The sequence below is a fragment of the Cetorhinus maximus genome, chromosome 2, assembly GCF_964194155.1.
Source record: "Cetorhinus maximus chromosome 2, sCetMax3.hap1.1, whole genome shotgun sequence".
Classification (NCBI taxonomy): domain Eukaryota; kingdom Metazoa; phylum Chordata; class Chondrichthyes; order Lamniformes; family Cetorhinidae; genus Cetorhinus; species Cetorhinus maximus.
In genome coordinates, this window is record NC_135880.1 from 179,360,560 (window position 1) to 179,388,132 (window position 27,573).

Here is a 27,573-nt window from a genome sequence, read left to right on the forward strand (position 1 = left end):
TCAACCATAGCTTTCACGAGGGAATTGGATCATTACCTGAAGGGAAAAAATTAACAGGGCTATGGAGCAAAAGGAAGGGGAGTGGGTCTTTAAAGACCCAACATGGACTCAATGGGCTTAATGGCCTCCTTCTGTGCTTTAGCCTGATTTTGTACAAGTCTCTATTACCATGCATCAAGAAATGGCATTTGTATAGCACCTTTAATCTTGTAAAACATCCAATGCACTTTACAGATGTGTCACCAAACTAGGACTGAGTCAAAAGAGATAATAGGAAATGTGACCAAATGTGGTCAAGTTGGTAAATTTTAAGCAGCATCTTACAGTTGCTTATTTAAGGAGGAGATGGGCAGAGAGGTTTAGGGAGAGAATTCCAGATCTTAGGGCCCAGGCAGCTGAAGGCATGGCCACCAATAGTGGAGAGATGAAAATCAGGGATGTGCAAAAAGCCGTTCCAAAAATCCCTTCCCTGAAGCTCTCTGCTTCTTTCTCATCCTTAGTAACGCTTCTAGAAACCTGCCGCTTTGACCAAACATTTGGTCATCTGTTCCAATATTTCCTGATGTGCCTCAGTGTCAACTTTTATCCAATAACGCTCCTATGAAATGCCTTGGGATATTGGATGGTGTTAAAGTGGTTATATAAGTGTAAGTTATTGTTGTGCTGGTGACGATATTGTGAAAGCCCAGTCTCACCCACTACTCTATAGAAAATGATACAGAAGGAGGCCATTAGGCCCATCCTGTCTGTGGTGAGTGACAAAGATCTACCCAACCTAATCCTACATCCCTGCACTAGGTTCATAGCCCTCCAGTCATGGCATATACTCCCTGAAATCTGTCACAAAGGGGAAACAGCACACTCACATAGGCAAGTGACCCAGCGTCAGGTAATCCTACCTCCACGAATAGGTCTAGCCAGATTGGAAACCCTAATTGTTCACATTTCTAAAATATTTAATTGGCTGTGAATGACTTTAGGATGTCGCGGGGGACATGGCAGTTACATGCTATATAAATGCAGTTGGTTTCTTTATCAAAAGCTTATTTGCAAAGGGAAATGTCATTTGGTGGGCTACATGATGGGGATGGGGAGGAAATCAAAGTCTTCCAAATTTCCACTGGTATGGATGTTTGCATTCCAGTAAAGCAACTAGTTAATTTTCCTGCCAAAAAAAATGTCTTTGGGTTGGGTTGGGGTTAATTTTCCTGCCAAAAAAAAAATGTCTTAATGTTGGGTTGGGGTGGTCTCTTTTTTTTAAAAAAAAATGCATATTTTCCCCCAGATTACAGAACTCCCCAGAGAGGGAGTTGCAATTGGGAATTGGCAAAAGCAGTTGCAACCTGCACACTCTGGGTAGGAGCGTCCTGCTGCCCTCTCGTTGTGTTTGCTTGTTTGTTTGTGGGGGGGGATGGGGGGTATCAACTTTTATACCTTTCTCTCTGTCTCTGTCTCTCTCCATAAAAAGAATGATAATATTGGTCTTGCCCCGGAAGTGTTGTTGCAGCAGCCGGCGAGTTGAATGAGGAAGATGGCAGAATCGGAAGAGGAGGTGGACGTTTTGGTTCAGAGGGTTGTCAAAGACATTGCCAACGCCTTCAGGAGGAACCCCAACATGTAAGCGAGCGCCCCATCTCCGCCGAGCTTCCCCACCACCTCCCCACCTCACCTCGGTGCCCGTTTGCCGGGAGCGACAATAAGCGGCAGCGAAATTAAATGCCCCTCTCTGCGAAAGTGGGGTTTTAAACAGAGAGAGACAGAGACACAGAGAGAGGGAGGGAGGTTAGCGGGGGACGCTGAGGTTTCAGTGCAGAGAGAGGGTGGGTGGGTGGTGAGACAGGGCTGCCAGAACATGCTCTTAACCCGTTTTAATTGCGTTAACTTTTAAAACCCAGGTCGTGCAGAAAGCGGTGCCCCTCAAATGCTGCTAACGAGCTGTTGTTAAACGAGCCTATTTATTACCTCGTCCCCTATGCACAATGCAATTCCCCATGTTTCTGGTAGAATTGGTGGGGTGAAATCGCCCCCAGTGGCAGTGGTGTTTGTGCCAGAGCGGGTGGGTGTCTGCAGCTTGAAGTGTCCTAACATTTATTTATTTATTTTTCACATTTATTTTAAACAGCAGAACGGTAAGGACTGTCCCTGTGATTCACATTGAAAAGCATCGCTGTAAACGCCTCCCTTGTCACCCTGCCATGGGGGCAGGCTTTTTAATGTTGGTGTTGGTCAATTTGTAATGTGGGATGCTGACCAGCACCGGGGTGGGGTGGGGTAGGGTAGAAGGAGGCCATTCGGCCCCTCCAGCCCATGCTGGCCCTCTGCGGGAGCTGGTTACCTGGTTCCGCTCCCCAGCCCTTCTCCCCCACCCCCACCCCCGTAGCCCAGCAAATTCCCTCTTGAATGCCCTGACTGAACCCGCCTCCGCCTCGCTCTCGGGCAGTGCCTTCCAGATCCCAACCACTCGGACGCTGCGGTTTTTCCTCATGTCGCCATTGCTTCTTCTGCCACTCACTTTAATTTGGTGCCCGCTGGTTCTCGACCCCTCCACCGATAGGCGCATTGACTGGATGCGCAAAAGATCAAAACTTGATGATTAAATCCAATAATATTGACCCTTGAAAGTAGCCATTTTATTTGTGCTTGACCTCCCGCGTGAACTTGGGCGATTTATTTTCTCCCCCTTATTGTTTCTGCAGTGATGAAATTGGATTGATTCCATGTCTTGAAGCCAAGTACAATCGGAGTCCCATCGTTCTGCTGGAAAATAAGCTTGGGATAGAAAGCTGGTGTGTTAAACTACTTCTTCCCTGTGTCCATAGCAAACTCGTCCTCTACAGGCAAAGGAAGCTGTGGTTAGACAGGGATGGTAAGTGGCTGATATTTTACTAGTTGTTCAACTAGACTTGTGATAAATGAGAAATAAAACTATTTTTTAAGGCACAGCATCCGATATTTGGGTCATGCAGGTTAACAATAACTTGCATTTGTATAGCACCTTTGAAAACCGTGGCAAAATGACCCAAAGCACTTCACAGGAGTGTTGTCGAACAAAAATGTGACACCAAGCCACCTAGAGAGGGGAGCAAAAGCTTGGTCAAAGAGATTTTAAGGAGCATGTTAAAGGAGGTGGGGGAGGGAGGGAGAGAGAGAGAGAGAGAGAGAGAGATGCTGAGCTTTAAAGAGTGAATTCCAGAGCTTGGGGCCCTGGCCATCAGAGGCACAGTGGTGGAGCAACTTAAAAAAAAATCAGGGATGTGCAAGAGTTCAGAATTGGAGGAGCGCGGGGATTTCAGAAGGTTGTAGGGCTGGAGGAGATTACAGAGAGAGGGAGGGATTTGTAAACGATTGAGAATTTTTAACATTGAGGACTTTGGTCCAATGCTGGTCAGTGAGCGCAGGTTAATGGAGATGCAGAGGTGTGTAGCTATGTAACGGATCATCCAGAAATATCTAGCTGTAAATGGATATGAGAGCACGTGTATGTTGAGGTGCCCTCTCTCTCTCTCTGGGTCTGTTTACTCTCTTTGCGAAAAGGTTTGAATTGTGCTTCACAAATATGGAAAGATCATTTTCATGAAGGCTGTTTGAGATTGGGCATTATTTCAGATTTCTCAAAGCTGCAGTCTCTGTCTTTCTCTCCATGTGGATCACATTGCCCTCGGTCCCACGTACCAGCAATAAATCCCTCCCCTCGTGTGGTTTCTCAACACATGCTTTTCGGAATAACTGTATAAAGCGCACGCTCTCACTCTCTTTCATTTGCTCACGCCTGTTGTTTCCCGAAATAATTCCGGAAGATAGGTCAGATGTGAGCTCACTTTTGGAAAAGTTGGCCCTTTTTAATTTTGAAAAAAAAAATCCAGTGAACGAAAGCTTTGATAGAACTTGAAACGTTGTCCTTTCCCAAATGGGCCTGGTTCCAGGTTGGGATTTTATCTGCTAACTTTTATTTAATACTAACGATGTCCATGATCGGTCAGTGCTTGTAGTGTTACTCTTGAATGGGTAGGTGTTGGGAGCTGGAGAAATTTATTGACTAAATTGTACACCCAGTGCAAACTCTGTCTGTGTGTTTATGGGTGGTCCCCGTCCAAAGTAACCAGTCATTACGTTGCTGTTTTTAAGTAGCTTTCAAGTTACTATTTATATGCGTACAAAATTGGTGTACACACTGGGTTAATTAGATGATGTCACTTGTTAAGGAACTGTAATCTAGTAGAAATACAGTGCAATGTGATTTTCATTTTGGTTAATGTGCTTTCCAAAATGATTGCCTGGCATTAAATACGATGACACCCCTATTTTTTTTGATAATGGAAATTATGAAAGAAGTAACTGTTCATGATATCTTCATGTAGCTGATCCACAATCGCCCATATTTTAATTTTGTTCTCCAGTGTCTGCAATTTTATCTGACATAATTGAATTTTGTTTGTGCTAAGTTCCCAAACTTGTAGTTTTGATGAGTGCTTCTTTCATTGGTGCCCTGATTACTCCATTTATTAAAGGGCAAGCACTTATCAAGACTGCAGATGATGAAGGGTTATGGTGAGGTCAAGTGCCCCCTATCATCGTTGTTTGTTTTTTATTATTCCTCTACCTGCCAGCTCTGTACCTCCTTCTGCTGCTGCCATCTGCTCTTTCTGCTGTAGGTTGTCAGCTGTGACTCGGTGGGTAGCGTTCTCACCTCTGAGTCAGAAGGTTGTGGGTTCAAGTCCCACTTCAGAGACTTGAGTGCAGAATCCAAGCTGACACGTCCACTGTTCCGAGGGAGTGCTGCACTGTTGGAGGTGCCGCTTTTCAGATGAGGTTATGTCTGCCCTCTCGGGTGGATGTAAAAGATCCCATCGCACTATTTGAAGAAGAGCAACCCCCTTGTGTCTTGGGACAACATTTGACCCTCAACCTTCATTGCGCCTTTGATAAAAGAATATTATCTGGTCATTAACGAATTGCTGTTTCTGGGATCTTGCTATGCACAAATTGGCTACCATGTTTTCAATGTGAGTTGACACTTCAAAAGTACTTCTGCTCCTTGGGACCTACGTAGGCTGTGAAAGGCACTATACAAATGCAAATTCTTTCTTTCCTAACCACCATCATCCCAGACTGTCCACTCTCCGCACCACCCTACCAACTTCCCTTCCTTCAGCATCCGAGCAGTGCCCTTGGTGTCAAATCCTGGTCTTGGTCCTTCCCTCCTGTTCCTGTATGTCTTAGGAAGCCAGATAAGCTTGAAGCATTCAGCAGTAGCACTCAATTGTCCAAGGTAGTAGCATGGAATCTATGCTATCTGCCTGACAGGCACTTAAGTTGTGCTATAATAATATTGAAATAAAAAATATAATAGGGAGAAAAGCAGGGGTAGCTTATACACCAGCAGTTTGGATTTATACAATATTTGTATTCAGATTTATTCCTTATTTTGTGCAGTTTAGGATTAACATAAAGGCTAAGTACTGTGGATTTTTGAAATAAAAACAGAAAATGTTGGAAATACTGTATGGAGAAAGAAACAGACTTAATAGTTCAGGTTGCTGACCTGTTAATTAGAATCAAGTCTTCACCCTAACACCCTTGTTAATTGGACGAATGTGGTAGTGTTCTTCCCCAGATTCACGATGATAGTTTTGAAACTGTCAAAAGTCGAATTCATTTTTATAAAAGCATTAAATTTGAAAGAAATTAGCTCCTCCCATTGAGAGACAGTTCACGTTCTGCCCCTGCACTTAACACACATTCCCGAACAATGTCCGGGTCTTTTCCCTCCCTAGCCCTTCTTGAGAGCTCGTTCCATTTATTAATCTGAAGCCCTTCCTGACATCTGTGCTATATTTACATTCTGTAGTTTTAAAATATATCCACTGTCCTAATAACAGTTTAATTAGAAGTCACGTGCTAGTTTTGGCTTTTTCAACATGATTTTTACTGTCTTGAGGTCACCTTCATAAGGCCGGAAAGACCAAGTGTCTTCAATCTTTCCTTTGCCTAGGCACCAGCTTTGTCACACTGTCCTGAACTCGCTTAGGTTAGACTGTCTCCCTGGTGATTTGAACTGAGAATATTTCTGGTGTGGCCAGGGCCCCCAAACAATCTGACATCTGTAGTTTTTTTTTGATTACTGCCATTTAGTTTAAGCAATGCTTTCTCTGACTTGGGCTACAGCTATAACTTGCATTTGTATAGCAGCTTTTTAATGTTCTAAAACACCCCAAGGCATTTCATAGGAGCATTATCAAACACGATTTGACACTGAGCCACACCAGGAGATATTGGGACATGTGATGAAAATCTTGGTCGAGGAGGTGGGTTATGAGGGGAGAGAAGTTTGGGGAGAAAATTCCTGAACTTAGTTCTTAGGCAGCTGAAGGCATAGCCAACCATGGAGGAGCAATTTAAAAATCAGAGACGTGCACGAAGCCCGAATTGGAGGAGTGCAGCATTCATGGAGGGGTGGAGGAGGTTATAAGAGATAGTGAGGGTCTAGGCTATGGCGGGATTTGAACAGGAGGATGAGAGTTTTTCGGGGTGGTGAGGGATAAACTCGGGCAGTGATGGGTGAATGGGATTTGGTGAGAGTTGGATTACGGGTAGCAGAGTTTTGAATGAGCTGAAGCTTACGAAGAGCAGAAGGTGGGAGGCCATCAGGAGAGCAGCAGCACAGTCGAATCTGCCATTTTGGATATAGTTCAGCATTCAGTGTGCTTTGTTGTTTGCTGCTTTGCTCTGAATTGATGTCTAATCCTATATTTAATTCTTTAAAGGGGATCATCTTGCACTACATACACCCTCATTTCAATTGCCAATCTATATAGTGATGTAAATGTATTATATTTGGTAAGCAAAACTGAATTCTGTTGTTCTCCCTATGACTTATTTTCCCAAAAGCAGTATTTTATAACTCCTACATTGTAGAAAATTAGTTTGAAGTTTGGAGTATCTGCGGCTCGATAATTTGCTAGCGTACGCAATTCCACTGGATTTAATGAAAAAATGTTTGATTTGTCGAAACATAGTTTCTTTTCATTAAAATGTCACGTAAATGCCTGTTCAAATATGACAGCTTATACATTTTGTTTCCCCCCCGTCTCTCCCTCCTCTTCAGCGCTGACTGATCTCACTTGTACACTACTGCTGCTAAATCCAGACTTCACAACCGCCTGGAATGTCAGGTATGTCACAGTCAGTAAATGTCAATATCGGTGGCTGGCTCGGATCCGAAACCTGACTCGACCGTGGCCTTTATGACTAATTAATGTGTCTTTCTAAAGCTGTTACGTCATTTGCTCATAGCTGAAGTTACTTTGAAATGAAAGAAAATACATAACTTGCATTTATATAGCACCTTTCTGAAAGTCCCAAAGCACTTAACAGCCATCCCAGAAAGGGAAAAAACTGGGAAATAAGAATACTGGTCTTGTATGACTTAAAATGGAACACCAGTAAAACTGGGAAATAAGAAGACTGGTCCAAACTGTTCTTTCCTTCTGGGTGTGAAAGTTACTGTTGCAACACAGGGAAGCGCAGTCTAATTTGCACACAGTGAAATCCCACAAACATCCTGAGAAAATGACCAGACAATCTGTTCTTTTTAGCTATATTAGTTGAGGGATTAAATAATGTCTGGGACACCAGGGAAAACTCCCCTCCCACCACCACCCCCCCCTTTTTTTTTATGAATAGTGGCTGTAGGATTTTTTTACACCCGCCTGAGCGGGAAGACAGCACCTCCAACAGTTCAGCACTCCCTCAGTACTTCACCGGCAGTGTCAGCCTAGATATTGTGCTGAAGTTCCTGGAGTGGGACTTGAACTCACAACCTTCTGACTTGAAGGTGGGAGAGTCCTATCCACTGATACTATATTAAATTGACCTTTCTGGATAGACCAAGAACATCAGCATGTAATATCTTTTTTCCCCAATGTTAATGAATAGAACAAGCTATTGCTAACAATATATTGAGGGTTCTTCTACAAGCTCTTTAAGACTGAGGATGGAAGAAGAATATAAATAGAACAGTCAACTTTAACTGGAATGGGTTAAATGGAAGATGGTGGTAATAGTATGAGGAATGGAGAAAGAGGGCCTCTGAAATGGCCTAGCAAGCCACTCAGTTCAAGGACAATTAGGGATGGGCAACAAATGCTGATTTTGCCAGTGATGCCCACATCCCATCAAAGAATAAAGAAGTAAAAAAAGAGGGCTGTGGCAAACATTGTGACAACCTTGTCCACTTAACCAGCTACACCCCAGTCCAATTCTAACCAGTAGATTTTAGGTATTTTTTTGGCACTTATTCGGTCACTGACTCCTGCATAAATGGTTGCTGCATGCAGACGAATGCAAGAGTTTGGGAGGAAAGAGGAGAACCACATTCTCTTGGACCTGTGTAACCCAATAAGGTGTCACTGTTGCTTGGAGTGCAGAAGGTGAAACTATGGACGGTTGGGAGTCCACATAACCCCAGTCGTGTTTCAACAGTGAGAACTCTGTTTAAGATTGGGATTAAAGAGCGATAATCTGAACTGGCTCAGAATCTCACTGGCTTGTTGTTTTTAACAGAGAAAAAAACGCGTCAGTTTCCTGTAGTATTTTTCAATTCGTTCTTGAAATGTGGACAAGTCCCACTCAAAGCTGGCCCAATGTTCCCAATGAATGAGGGGCTTGCTAGGCCCATTTCAGAGGGCAATTAATAGTCAACCATCTCGGTATGGGGCTGGAGTCACAAGGGCCAGACTAGGTATGGATGCTAGGTTCCCTTCCCTGAAAGACATTTAGTGAAGGAATTGAAGGTTTGTGACAGTCTGACTGCTCCGTGGTCACTTTTGTTTGACTGCTGCCAGCCTTTAATTGTAGATTATTTTTTTTCTAAAGAGTAAATTCAATATTGAGCCTGTTAGTGGGATTTAAATTCCTGTTCTCTAGAATACTATTGCAAGCAGCTAAGGCTGAAAGGTCTGATTAACTGTTGTGCTAGAAAACCAATTAAAATACTGACATACATGTTAATATTGTTAATTAAAATTATTTTGCCGATGCTGTAATTGGTAATTGCGCGTTTAACTTATCTAAAATGGACTCCACAATTGTGTACTTTTTGCTTTGCCTGGTTAATAACTGGAATCTACTTCACTTTGATAACATGAGAGAATGATCCTGAAATATTTTCCAGAAAGGAACTGGTGCAGTTGGGAGCTTTAGATCCATTTAAGGATTTGTATCTCGGAAAATTGGCCCTAACAAAGTTCCCTAAAAGCCCAGAAACTTGGATTCACAGGTTTGTAAATGAATGCCTTGCGCAATGTTTTCGTGAAACAATGCTTAAACTCTTTCAGGTCAAAAAAATAAATAAAACTTTGTCTTTGTTTGTGACAGTTTTGATGTCTCACTTAGACTGTTTTAGTATTTTTGCAAATGGAACTGTCGCAAGTACCAGATGGGATGAGAGATGAGTTTTTTAAACCTGCTTCGCAGGAAGTTTTTAATTTTATTTTAAAACTACTCCCCATATTCTGCATCCAGAAGTGATTGATTTCCACATCTCTGAGACTAACTGTATAACTCTCAGTCCGGACCACTGCAAGTTACTTAAGACTGTAGCTACAGAAATATAGCGGGAGGCTGCCAGTCAGTTGGAGTACGACCGATCTGTACCCTAACTTCACTTGTCTGCCATGGTTAACTATCCCTAAATACCCTTGGCTAACAAAAATCGTTCTAATTCCAATTTTAAAATGTTTAATTGCCCTAGCATCTACTGCTTTAAGAGCTCCACACTTCTACCACCCTTTCGTGTGAGGAAGTGTTTTCACTCGGTGGAACTGAGCTGAGTGTAAATTGAATGGGTAATATTTTCCCAGTCTGTCCAATCTTCAATGTCGCCACGACCCTCTACTCTGCAGGTGAGGTGTCTGCCAAAATGTTTTGAGGTCATTTTCTTTGCACATTAATTCCTTTTGCTTTTGGAAAAAAAACCCTAGATTTGTTTGACACTTGCTAAAGCTTCTAACCAGGAAGAGAATGTTAACTAGTACCTTTCTTTCCCCTGACTAACATAACTGATTAACTAAGTTTGTAACCGTGTGTTGAAGTAATATTCTTCCAGTTACACCCTGAAAACATCACCTCGTTCTTTAACTGGAGAAGATTTATTTGCTTTAATTAGGAACAGAATGAGGCCATTTAGTCCCTCAAGCCTGTTCTGTCATTCAATGAGATCATGTCTGATCTGTGATCTAACCCTGTCGTCATCTTCGGTTCTCTGTGTGAAGGCGGGTCTGACCCGCAGGTCTGACTCTCAGCGCCACGACCTCCACCACAGGTAGGGCAAGGGGGCAGATCCTGAATCCACCGCAGCCGGAACGGGGATCGAACCTTCTGCTGTTGGCCCCAATCTGATCCACACCAGCCATCCAGCCAACCGGTCGCCCCAAGGAGTCCAAGTTGCTGTGGCAATTGCACTTCTGACAAGCATGTTGTAGCTTGGAGCTATGGATAGTGATGGTAGAGGCTCCGATGTTCTTCCCATCACATGGCTGACCAGAAATCTCTCCCACTCTTACCGCCTGCCATTGGTGTGTGTTAGAAGAATTTTCAGGATGAGATCAACCTGTTTGGCAGTGTTATAAACTCACCTTCCTTGGCCATCAAGTCCTGGGGTGGGACTCAAAACCAGAGCTTCTGACTTGGAGGAAAGGATGCTACCCACAGCACCACAAGACCACCTCACCTAACTCTCTATATACCTGTAATTGATACAGCATTGTACACTTCTAAAAATCAGGCCTTGCACTGATGCTGGGTTCCTTGACTTCAAAATGATCCTTTTTTTAATCTTTCCCAATAATATTACGAGCTACGTGGAAGTGTTTTGATGATCCTATTTTGTAAATGTTTATCCACTGAGTTTACATGGGTATAAAGCAGTGGATATGAGTGATGATAGACGGGAAAAGTACCCTCTTGCCCACCCAGCCTTGTTGCCCTCAGCCGGGGTACCTTGTGTATCATAATATATAAATTCCCTACCCAACCCAACCAAAAACCGTTTGATCCCCTGAAGAGGGAAATTTAAAACCCTGGGCCAAATTGGGGACTTGGTGGGAGCAGTGAAATCTGGTAAATTCCTCTCTTACCTTGTTGACCAAATCTAATGCAGATCACCACTCTGACCCTGATAACTAAAGCTGTTTGTTTGAATTGGTTTTAAGTGAAGACTCTGGCTAGAACTCTACCATAGATACATGTTTTGGGACTATGTGAAGGTTTATCGTTTTGGGGAGGAACCAAATATTAACTCATTTCTCCTTCAAACACTTGATAATACAAAAACTTACATTAAATGCGCCAAATAAAATATATTAAAACCTCCCAAAGTGCTTCGCCAGAGCAATTATAAAACAAAGTGTGACACTGAGCCATTTAAGGAAACATTGGGTCAGATGACCAAAGGCTTGGTCAAAGAGATAGGTTTTGAGAGCATCTTAAAAGAGGAAAGTGAGGCAGAGAGGTGTAGGGAGTGAATTCCAGAGCTTGGGGCCCAGGCAACTGAAGGCATGGCTGCCAATGATGGAGCGATTTTGATTGGGGATGCACAAGAGGCCAGAATTAGAGGAGCACAGAGATCTCGGAAGTTGTAGGACTACAAGACCATAAGGCACAGGAGCAGAAGCAGGCCATTAAGCCCATCGAATCTGCTCTGCCATTCAATGAGATCATAGCTGATCTGATAATCCTCAATTCCACTTTCCTATCTTTTCCCCACAACCCTTGATTCCCTTACTGATTAAAAACCTGTCTATCTCAGCCTTGAATATACTCAACGACCCAGCCTCTACAGCCCTCTGCGGTAAAGAATTCCATGGATTCACAACTCTCTGAGAAGATATTCCTCCTCACCTCTCTCTTAAATGGGTGACCCCTTACTCTGAGATTATGCCCTCTGGTCCTAGATTCTCCCACAAGGGGAAACAACCTCTCAGCACCTACCCTGTCAAGCCCCCTAATAATCCTATGTTTCAATAAGGTCGTCTCTCATTCTTCTAAACTCCAATGATTACAGGCTCAACCTACTCAACCCCAGCTCATAAGAAAATCCCTCCATCCCCGGGATCAACCTGGTGAACCTTCTCTGGACTGCCTCCAATGCCAATATATATTTCCTTAGATAAGGGGACCAAAACTGTTCACAGTATTCTAGATGTGGTCTAACTAGTGCCTTGTATAGTTTTAGCAAGACTTCCCTATTTTTATACTCCATCCCCTTTGAAATAAAGGCCAACATTGCATTTGCCTTCCCTATTGCTTGCTGATTTTGTATGTTAGCTTTTTGGGATTCATGCACGAATTTCCAAATCCCTCTGGAGGAGGTTAGAGATGTGTGGGGGTGGTGTAGTAATAAAGACATGGAGGGATTTGAAAATGAGCATGAGAATTTTAAAATCAAGACATTGCCTGGGAAATGTAGGTCAGTGAGCAAGGAGACAAACGGAACTCGCTGTGAGTTAAAACAATGGGCAGCTGAGTTTTGGATGACCTCAAGTTTATGGAGGGTAGAATGTGGGAGACCAGCCTGGGAGTGCATCCCAATAGTCAAGTCTAAAGTAATGAAAGCATGCGTAAGGGTTTCGGAAGCAGGTGTGCTGTGGTGGGCAAAGTCGGGCGACGATACAGAGGTGGAAATAGGCGGTCTTAGTGATGGTACGGAAAGAAGTTTGGGAAGCTCATCTCGGGTTTGAGTGTGATGACAAGGCTGCGCACAGACTGGCTTCATCTCAGACTGTTGCCAGGGAGAGGGATGGAGTCCGTAGTTAGGAAATGGAGTTTGGAGCAGGGACCAAAAACGATGTCTTCAGTCTTCCCAATGTTTAACCTTTTTCCTCTAATAACCTCAGAGTATGCATGATCGGTATTGGGCAGTTGTGATTCTGTTGCATGTGACACTGAGTGAATTATCTCTGCTAACCCCTTGCAAAAGTAATTGATGTAAAGGTTTATTTTGATATATAAAAGATGTGGTGGCCCTTTACAATCTATTCGGTAATAAACCATTAGAATATAACTACTTTGGTTTAAAATAGTCGAAGCATTTACTGTTTGACAGTATATGCTGCCTGAATTGTGCAGTCCTGTTGTACTGTTATTTTGGGATGTGCTTAAATTGTTGTGCATGTTTTGAAGGGTCTGCTATCTGTATAATTCAGCAATCTCCTTTGGTGTTGCTTATGGAGTCGACCGACACCCATGTGTAATCTGCAGATAAAGCAAAATTCGAGGCTGGGGGATAATTTGGACCGGGGTGTGCAGACACAGTTCAGTCCCTGACTTTTAATATTATGCATTCAGATACATCCATTCCTTGTTTTATATTTCCATTATGAATTCTCATGTCCTCATTTATAATGGAAACTACTGATGTAAAGCTGCCAATTGTAATTGCATCATCTCACTGAGGGTGTGGGCAGGGTGTGGGTGGGTGTGTGTGTGTGTGAAGGAACTACAGTGTGACAAGTTTACATGGGTTGTGTCCATTATAAATGTGAACATGAGAAGTTATAATGGAAAATGTTGATTCAAAATTTAAACAGATGCAAATCTTTTACTTTTGTATTGATACCTTTTTTATAAATATAATATTTAGGTCTTTCTAAAATTCATCTAATTATGGCACCAAAATTGAATACATAGAATCACAGGATTGTACAGCACAAGAGAGGCCATTCGGCCGTTGAGACGTTGGCTGGATCTTTTGAAAAGCAATCTAGTTAGTCCCATTTCCCCACTCTTTTCCCCCATATTCTTGCAATTTTTCTCATTCAAGTATTTATCCAATTCCCTTTTGAAAGCTACTGAATCTGTATCCACCAATCTAACTATTCAGCGTATTAATTACCAAAAGCCCTTATTCCTTGTTGCCTCTGCCACTCACCTTAACTCTGTGCCCTCTGCTTATCGACCCTTCAGCCACTGGATGGTGTTTCTCCTCTTTTCTCTCTTTATTGAAATCCTTCATGACTTTAAACACCCTCTATCGCATCACTTAACTTTCTGTGCTTTGAGGAGAACAACTGTAATTTATCCAGTCTAGCCACATAGCTGTAATGCCCAAAAACATTCCGGTAAATCTCTCCCACACCTTCTTCAAAATCTTCACGTCCTTCCTAAAGTACCGTGCCCAGAATTGGATACAGTATTCCAGTCGACGGGGCTGAACCTGTGATTTATACAGGCTTAACTTGCTCATTTTTGTACTCTCTGCCTTGACTTTGTAAAGCCATGGATTCCCATGTTTTATTGGCTGCTTTGTTAACCTGTCCTACACCCTCAAAGGTTTTATGCACAAACACTTCCTGGTCCCTCTTCTCCTCGCACCCCCTTTTTTAAAATTGTAAAATTTATCTTGCGTTCTCTTTTACATTTGGGTGGGAAGAATGAATCGCCTCAGTATATAGTTTTTTAAACAGCTGATGCATGTTGCATTCAGATTTCTTTGAGGGTACGTTAGCACTGTGCCTGTCCGATCCCTAACACGCGGGTGTGTGTGTCATCTTCTTTCCTGAAAGACGGTGGGTATTTCAGAAAGGCATCCAGGAAATCTGCCTTCCGAATTCGAGGAATAACGTTTACTCGGGGCTGGTGTCGACTGAACAAATGTACCGAATAATCCAGGATGAAATGGCTGTCTGCTCAGCAGCTGCCGGAAGATATCCGAGTAATTACAATGCCTGGTCCCATCGCATCTGGATCTTGCAGCATGTGGCAAAGTGCAATCTTAAGGTACACTCGTTAATCCTCGTCACAAAACATAACACATTTGCAGTGCAGAAACAGGCCATTCGGCTCAACTGGTTCGTGCTGGTGAGTCTGCTCCACATGAGCCTCTTCATCTCGCCCTATCACCATACCCTTCTGTTCCTTTCTCCCTCATGTGTTTATCCAGCTTCCTACCCACCCAACCCCTGCCCCCTAAATGTATCTATACCATTTCCCTCAATCACTCCCTGTGGTAGCGAGTTCCACATTCTCACCGCTCCTTGGGTAAAGAAGTTCCCTCTTGGATTTATTTGTGACTATCTTGTCTTTGACTTAAAAATGGAAAATTGTGGAAGTACTCAGCAGGTCAGGCAGCATCTGTTGGGAGAGAAACAGTTAACGTTTCAGGTCAATGACCTTTCATTAGAACTCAAAGGTCACCACCTGAAACATTATCTCTGTTTATCGCCCCCCAGACGCTGCTGATTATTTCCAGCATTTTCTGCTTTTGTTTTTCAATTTTCCGGCGTCTGCAGTATTTTGCTTTTGGATCTTGTCTTGGTATGTATTTTTGGTGTCTTACAGGTGGAAATGTCTTCTCTACATCTACCTTGTGAAAACACCCTTCCTAATTTTCAGATCTTTATCAGGTCACCCCTCTCTCCTTCAGAAAGGAGAGAGCCCCAGACCACTTTAATACTTTAATACTTTACCTTTTCCTCAGATCCTTCTTGATGAATTGTCCAACACCAAGTACTGGGTGTCCACTCACGTCTCTGACCACAGCGGTTTCCACTATCGTCAGTTCCTGCTGAAGTCTGTGGCTGGCAATTCTAGAAGCGCCGCTGTTGCAAACGCTGGGATGTTTGTGAGGAAGTCTTCAAATAAAGACCATTGTGCCAGTCTTCCAACCCACATGAAGGAGGAAGGTGCATCTGTCGAGACGCACACCATAGACGTGCCCCTCATGATAGAAGAGGAAATGGAGCTTTGCACTGACCTCATTGAGTCATACCCAGGTCACGAGGCACTCTGGTCTCACAGGTAAACTGTTTGCCACGAATGAACCATTTCTTTTCATGTTTTAGGCCTTTCGGAGGCTATGATAATACTTGATCTTCAGCTGGAAGAGAGAGGGAGAGCAAACTTTGTTTTCCCGCTTGTGTTTGCTCTCTTTCCTGTAGCAATGTGTTCTCAGGGGTCAGCCATAGCTCGGAGTGGGGGGGGCGGGGTGGGGGAATTTTTCTCAAACTCGAGACATCCCAAAGCACCTTACAGGCCGATTTAAATATTTTTGAAGTGTGGTCAGTGTTGTAACATAGGAAACACAGCAACGAATTTGTGCACAGCAAGATCCCACTAACGGCAATGTGATAACGAACAGATAATCTTTCAAGTTATGCTGAAGAGGTGTAAGTATTCTCCAGGGCACCAGGGAGAACTTCTTCGAAATAGAACATAAGAAATAGGAGCAGAAGTAGGCCATCCTGCCCCACCATTCACTCTGATCGCGGCTAATCTGATGGTGGCCTTAATTCGACTTTCCTGCCTGTGCCCCCCCCGCCATAACCTTCGACTCCCCTGTTGATCGAAAATCTGTCTAACTCAGTCTTGAATAGATTCAATGACCCAGCCTCCGCTGCTCTCTGTGGAAGAGAATTCCAAAGACTAACAACCCTCTGAGAGAAAAAAACCTCATCTCTGTCCTAAACGGGAGTTCCCTTATTTTGAAACTCTGCCCCCTAGTTTTATATTCCCCAATGAGGGGAAACATGCTCTCAGCGTCTACCCTGTCAAGCCCCCTCGGAATTCTTTATGTTTCAATAAGATCGCCTCTCATTCTTCTGAACCCCAATGAGTCTTGGATCAACCTGCTCACCCTTTCCTCATAAGATGACCCCTTCATCCCACTCTGAAGAAGAGTCATATGGACTCGAAACCTTAACTCTGTTTCTCTGTCCACAAGATGCTGCTAGACCTGTTGAGTTTTTCCAGCATTTTTTGTTTTTGTCTCAGATTTCCGGTATCCGCAGTATTTTGCTTTCACCCTTCATCCCAGGAATCGGCCTAGTGAACCTTCTCTGGACAGCCTCCAGTACAAGTATATCCCTCCTTAAAGGAGGAGACCAGTACTCCAGGTGCAGTCTCGCAATGCCCTGTATTTGAAGCAAGACTTCCCTACATTTTATACTCCATCCCACTTGCAAAAAGGCCAATTTTCCTTCCTAATTACTTGCTGTATCTGCATGCTTACTTTGATTCACGTATGATGTCACCCAGATCTTTCTGCACTGCAGCATTCTGCAGTCTCTCTCCATTTAACTAATATTCTGTTTTTCTATTCTTCCAGTCAAAATGGACAACCTCACATTATTTCCCCCCATTATATTCCATCTGCCAAATTCTTACCCACTCACTTCACCTATCTATATCACTTTGCAGACTCTAAATAGTGGCCATGGGATCTTTTATCTCCTCCTGAGAGAGTAGATGGGGTTTCAGTTTAATCTTTCTTCTCAAAGACAGCACCTCTGCCACAGCAGCACTCCCTCAATGCTGCACTGCACTGTAGGCCTAGGTTTTGTGCCTGTTGAGTTGTGGCTGAATATACAGTGGGTAGCACTCCAGCCTCTGAGTCAGAAGATTGTGGGTTCAAGTCCCACTGCAGAGACTTGAGTACAAAAAAGTGTAGTACTGAGGGAGTGCTGCACTGTCTGAGGCACTATCTTTCAGATCTGACGTTAAACTAAGACTCTGTCTGCCCCCTCAGGTGGACAAAATGGGTCACATGGCCACTATTTTGAAGACGAGCAGGGGAGTTCTTCCAGTGTCCTGGCCAATATTTATCCCTCGACCAATGTCACCAAAAAATTGTCTGGTCATTAACACATTGTTGTTTGTGGGAGCTTGCTGTGTACAAATTGGCTGCTGTGTTTTCTGCGTGACGGTGACTGCACCTTTAAAAGTGCTTGGCTTCCATTAGCTTTAAAGCAATTTGGGGTCGTCCTAAAGGTCACAAAAGACGATATAGAAATGAAAGCCCTTTTTTAACATTGTTTTAAATTAATACTTCAGTTTGACCAGAATTGTAGCTTTTGAGCAATGCCACTAGATGGTGCCAAAGTGACAAACTCTCACTGGTTACCTTTAACCCCTGTGTTCTGCTCTGCATCAACCACTGAAATCCACACTAAACAATCGAACACACTTCAACACAGAATGGTGGATCCCAGCCTCATAAAATCCTGGAGCGCACGAGGAGGCCACTTAGCCCATCTTGTCTGTGCCGGCTCCTTGAAAGAGCTATGCAAGAGGTCCCTTCCCCCATGCAGCTTTGAAATGTCTCCCCCCTTTCATGTATTTTTTCTGGTTCTTTTGCTAATTACCTTAGATTTACATAATTTAAATGCTATCTTTTGCCTCACTGATTTCTGTAAAGTTATATTGTTTGGATCCGCTAAGGCATTTTATTATTTCAACTTGAGGGTAAAAAAATTGAGCTGTCTGACCAAAGAGCTTCAAACTGAATCGCAGATTCTTTCAATGAAGACAGGGCCTTTCAATATTTCGCACCACTAAGTATGTATTGAAAGTATAGGTGTACATTTGTATGGGATATCTTGTTCATAGTACCTGCCAAACCCACGACCACTGCCATCTAGAAGGACAAGGGCAGCAGACCCATCACCACCTGGAAGTTCCCCTCCAAGCCACTCACCATCCTGTCTTGGAAATATATCACTGTTCCTTCACTGTTGCTGGATCAAGATCCTGGAACTCCTTCCCTAACAGCACTCTGGGTGTACCTACATAACATAGATTGCAGTGATTTAAGGCGGCAGCTCACCACCACCTTCTCAAGGGGCAATTAGGGGTGGGCAATAAATGTTGGTCTTGCCAGTGACGCCCACACCCCATGAACGAATGAGGAAAAAAAGCTGCTCTTGCAATTTCCTACATGCCATGTTCCAGGACTGCTCTCTGCAATCCCGTACGACTGCCAAGAAAGGGCTGGGGGTAGTTGTGCAGGGTGGTGGAGACAGTTTGCTTTGTAGAGACAGTGATAGCCCTACTACTTAACCCACATGGAACCCCAGCCCACCTCCCTGAGGCGCCCAGAGGAGTGCAACCTTTCAAACTGCATACACGGGAAAAGGGGCCAGAATTGGTCTTGTACAAAATGGACAGCAGGAAAAGACCAGCTGCTCCAAGATTACTCACCTGACGAAGACTGGACACTTTTTTTTTTCTCTTCTTTCTTTACTCTCTCTCCTGTAGCCACGTGATCTCCTGAGAGCCAAAAACAAGGGGCAACACAAAAAAACCACAGAGCCGATGAACAGGGAAAAAATAGACACGTTCCTTTCCAAACCCCTTCTCCTCCCCATCCCCCAAGTTCAGGTGATTGAAACCTGTCCGGGGGGATCTCGGAGCAAGTGCTCTCCATAAAGACACTGATCTTTTTCTAGGATGCGATTTCTGCCCCATTTGGGACCCGGTCCACCTGCTCTCTTCAAGGCTGGGAGTTGGCACTCACAGGCATCAGCTGGCAACACATTCCAGAGGCTCACTAGTCTCGGGTTGGGAGGGGGGGTGGGTGGGAGAGAAGAACCTGCCAACACCTGATTCCCACCGCATCTTTTAAACTGTTGGACTGTATTATGAACCAGATGATGAGTTTTCTGATGAATTAAATGGGGCCTCCACATGGATGAAACGTAACCCACCAGCAGTGTGACTAGTTTTAAAAAGTTACCGGCATGTTTCGTTTGAAAGTAAGTGGGGAATTTTGAAGGGATGAAGTAGGCTCTCCTGGGTCGTGATAGTTTCTGGTAGGATACTACTGGTGCTAATTTGTTTACCTCCTGTTTGTTCCACAAAAAAGGCATCCATTTAATACAAAGCAAAATGCCCGGAGATGGCGGAAATCTGAAAATGCTGGTAATGCCCAGCGTGTGCGGAGAGAGAGAGAGAAACAGAGTTCATGTTTCAGGATGATGACGACCTTTCATCAGAATGGGTAGATTTAGGGACGTAACAGGGTTTAATCGAGTGGAAAGACGGGGGGTGGGGTGGGGTGGGGGATGGAAGAGCAAAGGTGTGAAATAGGGTGGAAGGTCGGAGAGAGTAAATAACGGAGGGACGATGGTACGAGGTGAAAATGGTGCTCATGAGATGACGATGAAACTAAATGTAGTTTTGTTGTATACAGATTTTGTCTAACACCCGAAGTGTTCTTTTTTTTTCAAAAGAAAAAACAGGGATTACATTCCCAATATTAATGCTGTTCAAATTTTTATAAAAAGATACAGGGCACAATCTTCTGCCTCCGAGTTTGGAGGTTGGGTTGGGGTGTGGGGACCCCGTCACCTTCCTGTTTCTGCCCTGATTAAGTCTGTGGCGGGGAGGCCCGTGGGCAGCTCTTCCACTCTGCTGCCAGTTGAGGCTCTTCAGCGGGCATTCATTGGACACCTTGAGATCCTCTTCCCACGGCCACTGGTATTAATCCAGTGGTGAGCAGAGGATTTGCTACGGCGGGAACGTGACTAGCAAAGCCAAGTGGGGTTGTTAGTGGGCTCCAGGCTGGAGCGACCAGTTTCAGTGTCAGGAATTGTGGGTGGTAGTTGCTGAGAGCCTCCTCCTTACCACCCCCTTCCCTGTCATCACCCCACTCCTGGGATCCAGCAACAATCCTAGACCTTGGCTGGGTGTTGTACCGATGGCAGCCGCCATCTCCGTTCAATAAAGCTGCCGGCCTCTGATTGGTGGGACTTCCACCCCCTAGTGGCCTGTTAAGTGCCCAATGTGGCATGAGAGGCTGCCCACCTTCCCAAAAAGAGGGGGCGCAGGGCTCTTGCCAGCTCTCCAGCCCTCATTGCCTCTAAGATTCCAGCCATAATTATTTTAGTTTCAGCCTTTAGACATGAGCATTGTTTGCTGGTATTTCATGTGGCAATTTGAACTTATTTTCCAGTTATCCAACAAAGACCATCCAGTTTTAAATTGTGCCCATGTGTGTGTCTGATTTTCATCACTCCTCCACTGGTGACCTTACCTTCAGCTACCTGTGGACCCCAAACTCTGGAATTCCCTCCCTAACCTACTCCACCTCCTTTCTCCTTTCTTAAAATCTGTCTCTCTCTGACCAAGTTTTTAGTCACCTGCCTGAATATCTTGTGTTGCTTGGTGTCAAATTGTTTGATAACTGTCATCTTATTCCAATATGATTTAGGAACGATATATTCATGTGTACGTATACTGGCGTATCCAGAGTGCCACATTACTCCTGCACTGGCCTGAGTATTGAACTAACATTGCATCAGCCTGTAGCATATGGTGTGACCCGAAAATACACATGATGAAGCTCCAGCATTTGAGTTTTTAAAAGTGTGATTATATTGAACTTCTAAGAACCACAAGACAAAACATCCTGTGAAGTGCTGGGAGGTGTTTTACTACATTAGAGGTGCTGTCTAAATGGCAGCAGTTGTCATGAATGATCCATTTATAGTTACTGCGGAGAGTGAAAGATTTAATGAGTAATTATCTAACTCCTGATTTGGATACGAGCATCAGTTTCTTTGCCTTTTCCTTCTGCAGGAGGTGTGTGTTTTACCTTTGGCATTGCTGGAACAGAGAGCGTCTCCAGGTCCCGTTGGACTCCAGCATCAGGAGTGATGGAACGATGGACAATGTAGCGATGGCCACTGCAGGCGGTCACTCCTCTCGAGGCATGGACGTCGATGGTGTGGCCGACGCCGCCAAGCAAGGCTACACTCAGGAGATCAAACGCCTCAAACGTGGCCCTTCACTAGACTTGCACAGCTTGCTGGAAGAACACCGATTCATTGATGCAATCCTAGCCAGTTGCACTAATTTAGAGCAAGCCAGATTTGCTACTGCTTATAGAAAATGGTTAGACACGGTTATCGGTCAGTAGTTGCGTTTAATTCGAATGTATTTAAGTTGGTCTTAACTCCGGTTCCCTAACACAAGATTCTGTTTTGAGCAGCTATGTTGCATGACACCCTTTTTTATAAGAGAACATTCATACCTTGAGTTTAACTTAAAGGGGTATTAACTGGAACTGGTCGTTGTAGCTTTTTTTAAAAAAAAAAATATTTTGTGGAGGCTTGTTAGACAGACTCTTGAAGAAGAAAACCTGCAAACTGAGATGTTACAAACAGCTTATTTTCAAATTTCAGTGTTAGAGAGGGTCTTCTCACTTTACATATGAAAATATTCACCTAACCTTGTGCTTTTATCCATTTTATCTCTGTATGCATAAATGATCAACAAATGGATTTCTTTTTTTTTGTAAATACACTTGAAGCTGCGTGAAAGTATACATTTGTTTTTCCTAACTACCCAGCAGGGAATCAGGCTTGACAGTTTGAAGATGGTTCCGTGGTAAAGACTATAAGCACGTACAAAATATCTGCAAAGTTATTATCTCCCTATTGGTGTGGAATATTTTTTTTTTGTGTTTTCAACTTCTTCCTTTTTGTAATCCAGCCCAGCCGTGACTTTTTTTCAATTGGCATCTCCCTGTTTAAAGTTATATTGCGGGATATCTAAAGATCCATTTTTCAGGTAATCTCTTTTGGCAGCGCAATAAGTGCTTCTTTCGAGAACAGTGTTTGGTGCTAATGTTGTATCCTATTGCACACGGTACACGTGTCCAGTTGCACTCTTTCCTCCCTAGAGGGCACATTTTTGCTACTGGCTCTAAGGCTGACGTAACTGATCTTCTTCAAAACGAGGCTTGATCATAGATGGCACAGATTAAAAGAGAAGGTGTTATTGAATAAAGAGATGCTGTGGCGTTAAGCTATGATCTTGCTCCCATCACCATCAGAAAACCTATCCTTACCTGGTCTGGCCTACATGTGACTTCAGACCCACAGCAATGTGGCTGACCCTTAATTGTCCCAGCAAGCCACTCCATTCAAGGGTAATTAGGGATGGGCAATGAATGCTGCCCTTGCCAGCGATGCCCACATTCCCAAAATAGAATTTTTTAGAAATGCACTTTCAAGTGATGCAAGTTCCAGCCAATGAAATGGGGAAACCTAGAACTAAGATACACTTTGAAGTCATGATCACTCGTAGTACACCGGTATATCTTAACCAGCTTAAAAGGAAGATTTACAAGCTTTGAAATGATGAGGAATGTCATTATCTGCTCTCTTTGCTCCCCACCCCCATAAAATCAAAATGCATTAAAGTGTGACACAGCAGAATCATAAAATGATACAGCAGAGGAGGAGGCCATTCAGCCCCTCATACCTGCATCTAGTCTTTTGAAAGAGCAATCCAATTACTCCCACTATGCCTCTTTCTCCACCGCATCCGCACCCCGTCCTTACTCTTCCTCCATAGCTCTGGCAATTTAGCTCCTTCAAGTATTTATCCAGTTCCCTTTTTTTTTTGAAGTTTACAACTGAATCTGTGTCCGCTGCCCTTTCTGGCTGTGCATTCCAAAACATCATAATTCCCTGCGTTTCTCTAGAAAGAAATATTTCCTCATCTCTCTCTGTTTTTGCCATTTGCTTTAAGTTTACATAATTTGAACACTAACATTTCCATTACTCATCACGAATAAGCTTGCTGGTCTCTGAAAATTTAATGGTTTGTTGAATTTTGTTGTTTCAACTTGTGAGCAAAAAAACAGAACCCTCACTCCCCAAAGAGAGCTTTTAAAAAAAAAAACTTGAATTTCAGATTCTCCCAAAGGAGAGAGGTTCTTCCAACAATAGCGATATTATTTTGCACAATTTCAAGTATAGGAATACAGTTGTAGCATATATCTGGTCTGCAAAACACTACAAAACTCTCTTCAAATCCTGAGTCATAATTTCTTACGACTATTAAATGGTAATTTCTGAGTAAAGAGGCATAATTTTATTTAAATGTGAGCAAATACAAGTTCTCAGGTGTCGTGACTGCTTAACAGATTGATTCTGGTTTTGCTTCCTCTGCTCTGTGCAAGGAGTATACCACAGAGAGAAGTTCCAACAACAGACCAAAACTGAATTGATGCGTAAGATGTTCAAATTATTGAGCTGGAAGTTAAATAATTCTTGACTCTTTGGGCAACATGTATCCAGATGTTTGGGTTGAGAACAAGATAGTTGAAGTGTATTAAGTGTATTGCTGTAAAAAAGAGATACGTCAAAGCTTGTCATCTTGCACTCATCAGGACACTTTGCAAGAACACTAATACAGGGGGAAAGCTGCATATATTAATACAAAGGACCATGTTCTTTGCAGACAGAATATTGCGCCTGTTTCAGCTAAACAAAGTAAGTGACAGCCATTTGCTGACTCATTCCTCCGGTCAATGCCTTGACCAAGCAGGGTCAAGTTGCCTGGTTTAAATTTCAAACAATGCTTGGCCAGTCACCATCAATTGGTGCATTCTCCATGGCAACACCTCTACCGATCAGCACTCCCCCTCTTGTTCTCCCCCTATATTGATATTCTTGCGAAGCGTCCTGAGTGCAAGACAAAGCGCTTCGATATGCCTCTTTTGTCAGCAGTACTCAAGTTCTGTACTACCAAACAATTATAAGTAATTGTGTAGGCTAGATTAGTGAAGCTTACTTTAAAGTCAGTCCGACTTGTAAACTGGCTATGTTTAAATTATCGTTGTATGACTTATTTCGGTTCAAAACAAATGAATGCGGCCACTAAATTATTTTGATTAAAATTAAAAAGTTGGGTCAAGTCTGGGCTGATGCAATGTGAATGCCCCCTACTTCTTCCCTTTGTCTCAAAACTAGCAAGAATAAATTGGATGGCACTGCAGAGTGCACTTGTAGGAAGTGCTGGTGAAATGAAGAGTTTGTATCTGTGTAATAGGAACATGGGGAGGTGGATCATTAGTTCGCAGCACTAATAGTATATGTCAGAATTGCACCCACTTAAAAGTTTTGCATCTTAGATATGTGAAGCTTTTTTTTTAGTACAGGCCCAATATCTTGTTTATAATTTAAACAAATATAATGTGTGTGTTATTAACAACAGAAAATGCATTGATGCTGCCAGACCTGCTGAGTATTTCTAGCATTTTCTGTTTTTTTTATTTCAGATTTCCAGAATCTGCAGTATTTCACTTTTATAATAGTTTGTATTTGTGTGTCGGTTCCATTGGATTGCTACTTGAAACATGACTATATAGCGAACTATTCCTTTCCCCTCCCTGCACAACATTGTTTTCAATGGACTTATTCTTACAAATATCATCTATTATTAACATCTACAGGAATATCTGGTTTTTTAAAAATTTACCCTTCCTTTTGACCTTCATAAATTTCTGTTGGGTAATATGAGCTACATCATGTAGTTCCTCTGTACAATTTCTAAAGACATACTAAAATGTTAAGAAATAATTCGTACGGATCTTTAAGATAACAAAGAAGCAATATTGAAAGAAACCTCACTATTTAGTACTGTAAAGAAATTGGAAATTAATAGATCTTGGCAGCTTTATGGTATTAAACTGTACAGTCTATATTTACAGTTACTGCTGGAAAATGGTGCAAAATTTTCTTTTGCTTGTCAAAGGTAGCAGATTTGTCTTTCATTGGAACTCATTTTTGGGAATGTTTTTTCGTAGTTCTAATTACGTTGAAAAATTCACCTTTTAAAGTTGATGTATGTCTTTTAATTAACTTGATTGCGCTTTTAACGTTTGCTAGCTTTCAAAGAGTTACATTTGCCGCCTTCAAATATAGACTCAATGTGAACATTTTCTACAAACCTTTTGAAATACATTATGGGAGCAGTACAGCTGTCTTGCGATGTAGTAATAGCACTCTTATCTACGCGGTGAATTCCTGTTGTTCAGGGACGGGAAGGCGGGTGGAATAAGAAGAGGGGCCAAGTGTAGTCCAGGTACCCCCTCTGCAAGAAGGAAGGGGAATGGTAATAGTAGAATTATCACAGGCTGTTTGGAGCAGATATCCTTGTTCTGGGGAGTTTTTAAAAAAAAAAAAACCAGAAAATGCTGTAAACACTCAGCAGGTCGGGCGGCACCTGTGTGTTTCAGGCCGATGATCTTCTGTCAGAACTGAAAGAGGTGTTAAGCAGGGAAAGAGGGTGGTGGTGGTGGGCATGAATAAAACCAGAAGGTTAGGGATTCTTAATTTCTAGCGTTGTATTCACCAAGGTCTGTTCAGGCTGGAAGGCAGGAGAGATTAGATGACAAAAGGGATAATGGTGCCAGACAAAAGGAGATGGTCATGGGTAAAGAAAAAAAGATGGGTTCAGAGGAACTGCTGTCTAGAAAAAATGGAAGCACTGGTTATGATTTGAAGTTGAACTCCATGTTTAAGCCTGAGGGCTAAACGCTGAATTGAAAGATGGGAATTAGTGCCATAGGGACCAAAAAGGAAGAAGATTTTTTTTTTTCCCCAAGCTGGGAGGGTACCAAAATGTAGCTTTCACTCCAACCACCTCTCCGATCTTGTTGCTAACTTAAAAAGAAAACCCAGAAAAATACAGTTTGTAGAAAAAAGATTCATGTGAAGAGCCTTTGGAAGAGTTGAAAGAAGATAGCTTTAGAACTTGTTCTGTCAGTTTTCTGTTTGAAGAAAGAATTCAAGTCTGTAGATGAGAAAATGGTATATTTAATCCAATAAATTATCCATTGGAGCAAAGGCTTCCAGTCAGATCTGCTTAGTTTTACCAACTGCCTACATGAGGTCCTGGTAACTGTAGCTGAGCTCTCTATATGTTTGAGTAATGCTGCGTGCTAGTAATGTTCCAGTAGTGGAAGATGGGAAATTCTGTAGAAAGAGCCTCAAAACACAATAGTCCTATGCAAGAGGTTTTGTTATAGCTATCATCCTGTTTTGTGCCAGAGTGGCACAGAATGCTATAGTGCTGCTGTCAAAATTAGTAATGTTATATGGTAGTGGCATTTGTTATTTATTGTTAGGTGTGTTTTATACCTGTACACAGATTTAAAATCCATATTTGGAAAGTGATGTAGTTGTTATGCTGAATTGTAAATTAACTTTCTATTTATTCTGTAGTGGAGATGCTTTTAATAAAAATGTTCTCTGTATGATTTATCTACTTGTAACTAATGGCCTTGTTGTAATTAAGTAAGTGCTTTAATATGTAATCTGTTAAAAGCTTTTGCGATGGTTTCCTCATACATAATTGTATGAGTATTACAGAATTGTACCCTAAAGCGTTGATACTTTATTGATTCTGCAGCAGCAATTGCAATATTTTATTGGTCAGGCTGAAACCATAAAACTACTTATGGGTGGGGGGAATTTATGCCTGCATGGTTTTGTTTCCTTCAACTGTGCCAAAAGCCTTGCTAACATATTTTACAGCCCCTTCTGCAAACCTTATTCTTCAATTCCAGTACTTCTTCCTAAGGATATTTGACAATACCTGACCAAACCAATGGAAATGTTACTCTAGCACACCCAAGTTTCACAGAATGTTGCTGGAAAGACTAAAATTTGCTGATTCAGATGCCAACAGTTGACAGCAACCTGAGACACACAGGATGTGGGGGTCACTGGCTGGGCCAGCATTTATTCCCCATCCCTAATTGCCCTTGAGAAAGTGGTGGAGTGCTGCCTTCTTGAAGCGTTGCAGTCCACGCTGCTGTTAAGGAGTTCAGGATTTTGACCCAGTGACAATGAAGGAATGGTGATATTTTTCCAAGTCAGGATGATGTGTCATTTGGAGGGGAACTTGCAGGTGGTGGTGTTCCCATTCTTCATCTGCCCTTCTCCTTCTAGATAGGTGGTAGAGGTCATGGGTTTGGAAGGTGCAGTCAAAGGAGCCTTTATG

At 42.8% G+C, this 27,573-nt stretch overlaps 1 protein-coding gene across 2 annotated transcripts; it reads left to right on the forward strand.

Moving 5' to 3' along the window:
- Positions 1–1,429: 1,429 nt before the first annotated feature.
- On the forward strand, positions 1,430–26,953 carry ptar1 (protein prenyltransferase alpha subunit repeat containing 1). Of its 2 annotated transcripts, XM_078530065.1 has the most exons (7): positions 1,430–1,617; positions 2,697–2,866; positions 7,106–7,172; positions 9,173–9,277; positions 14,562–14,775; positions 15,476–15,795; positions 21,352–26,953. In XM_078530065.1, exons 1-7 carry the CDS (start codon positions 1,523–1,525, stop codon positions 21,689–21,691), a joined length of 1,311 nt encoding a protein of 436 aa, XP_078386191.1. In that variant the 5' UTR covers positions 1,430–1,522; the 3' UTR covers positions 21,692–26,953. The 2 variants fall into 2 exon arrangements, with proteins under 2 accessions (XP_078386191.1, XP_078386199.1); XM_078530073.1 differs by lacking the exon at positions 9,173–9,277 and having other exon boundaries at positions 1,451–1,617.
- Positions 26,954–27,573: the final 620 nt, after the last annotated feature.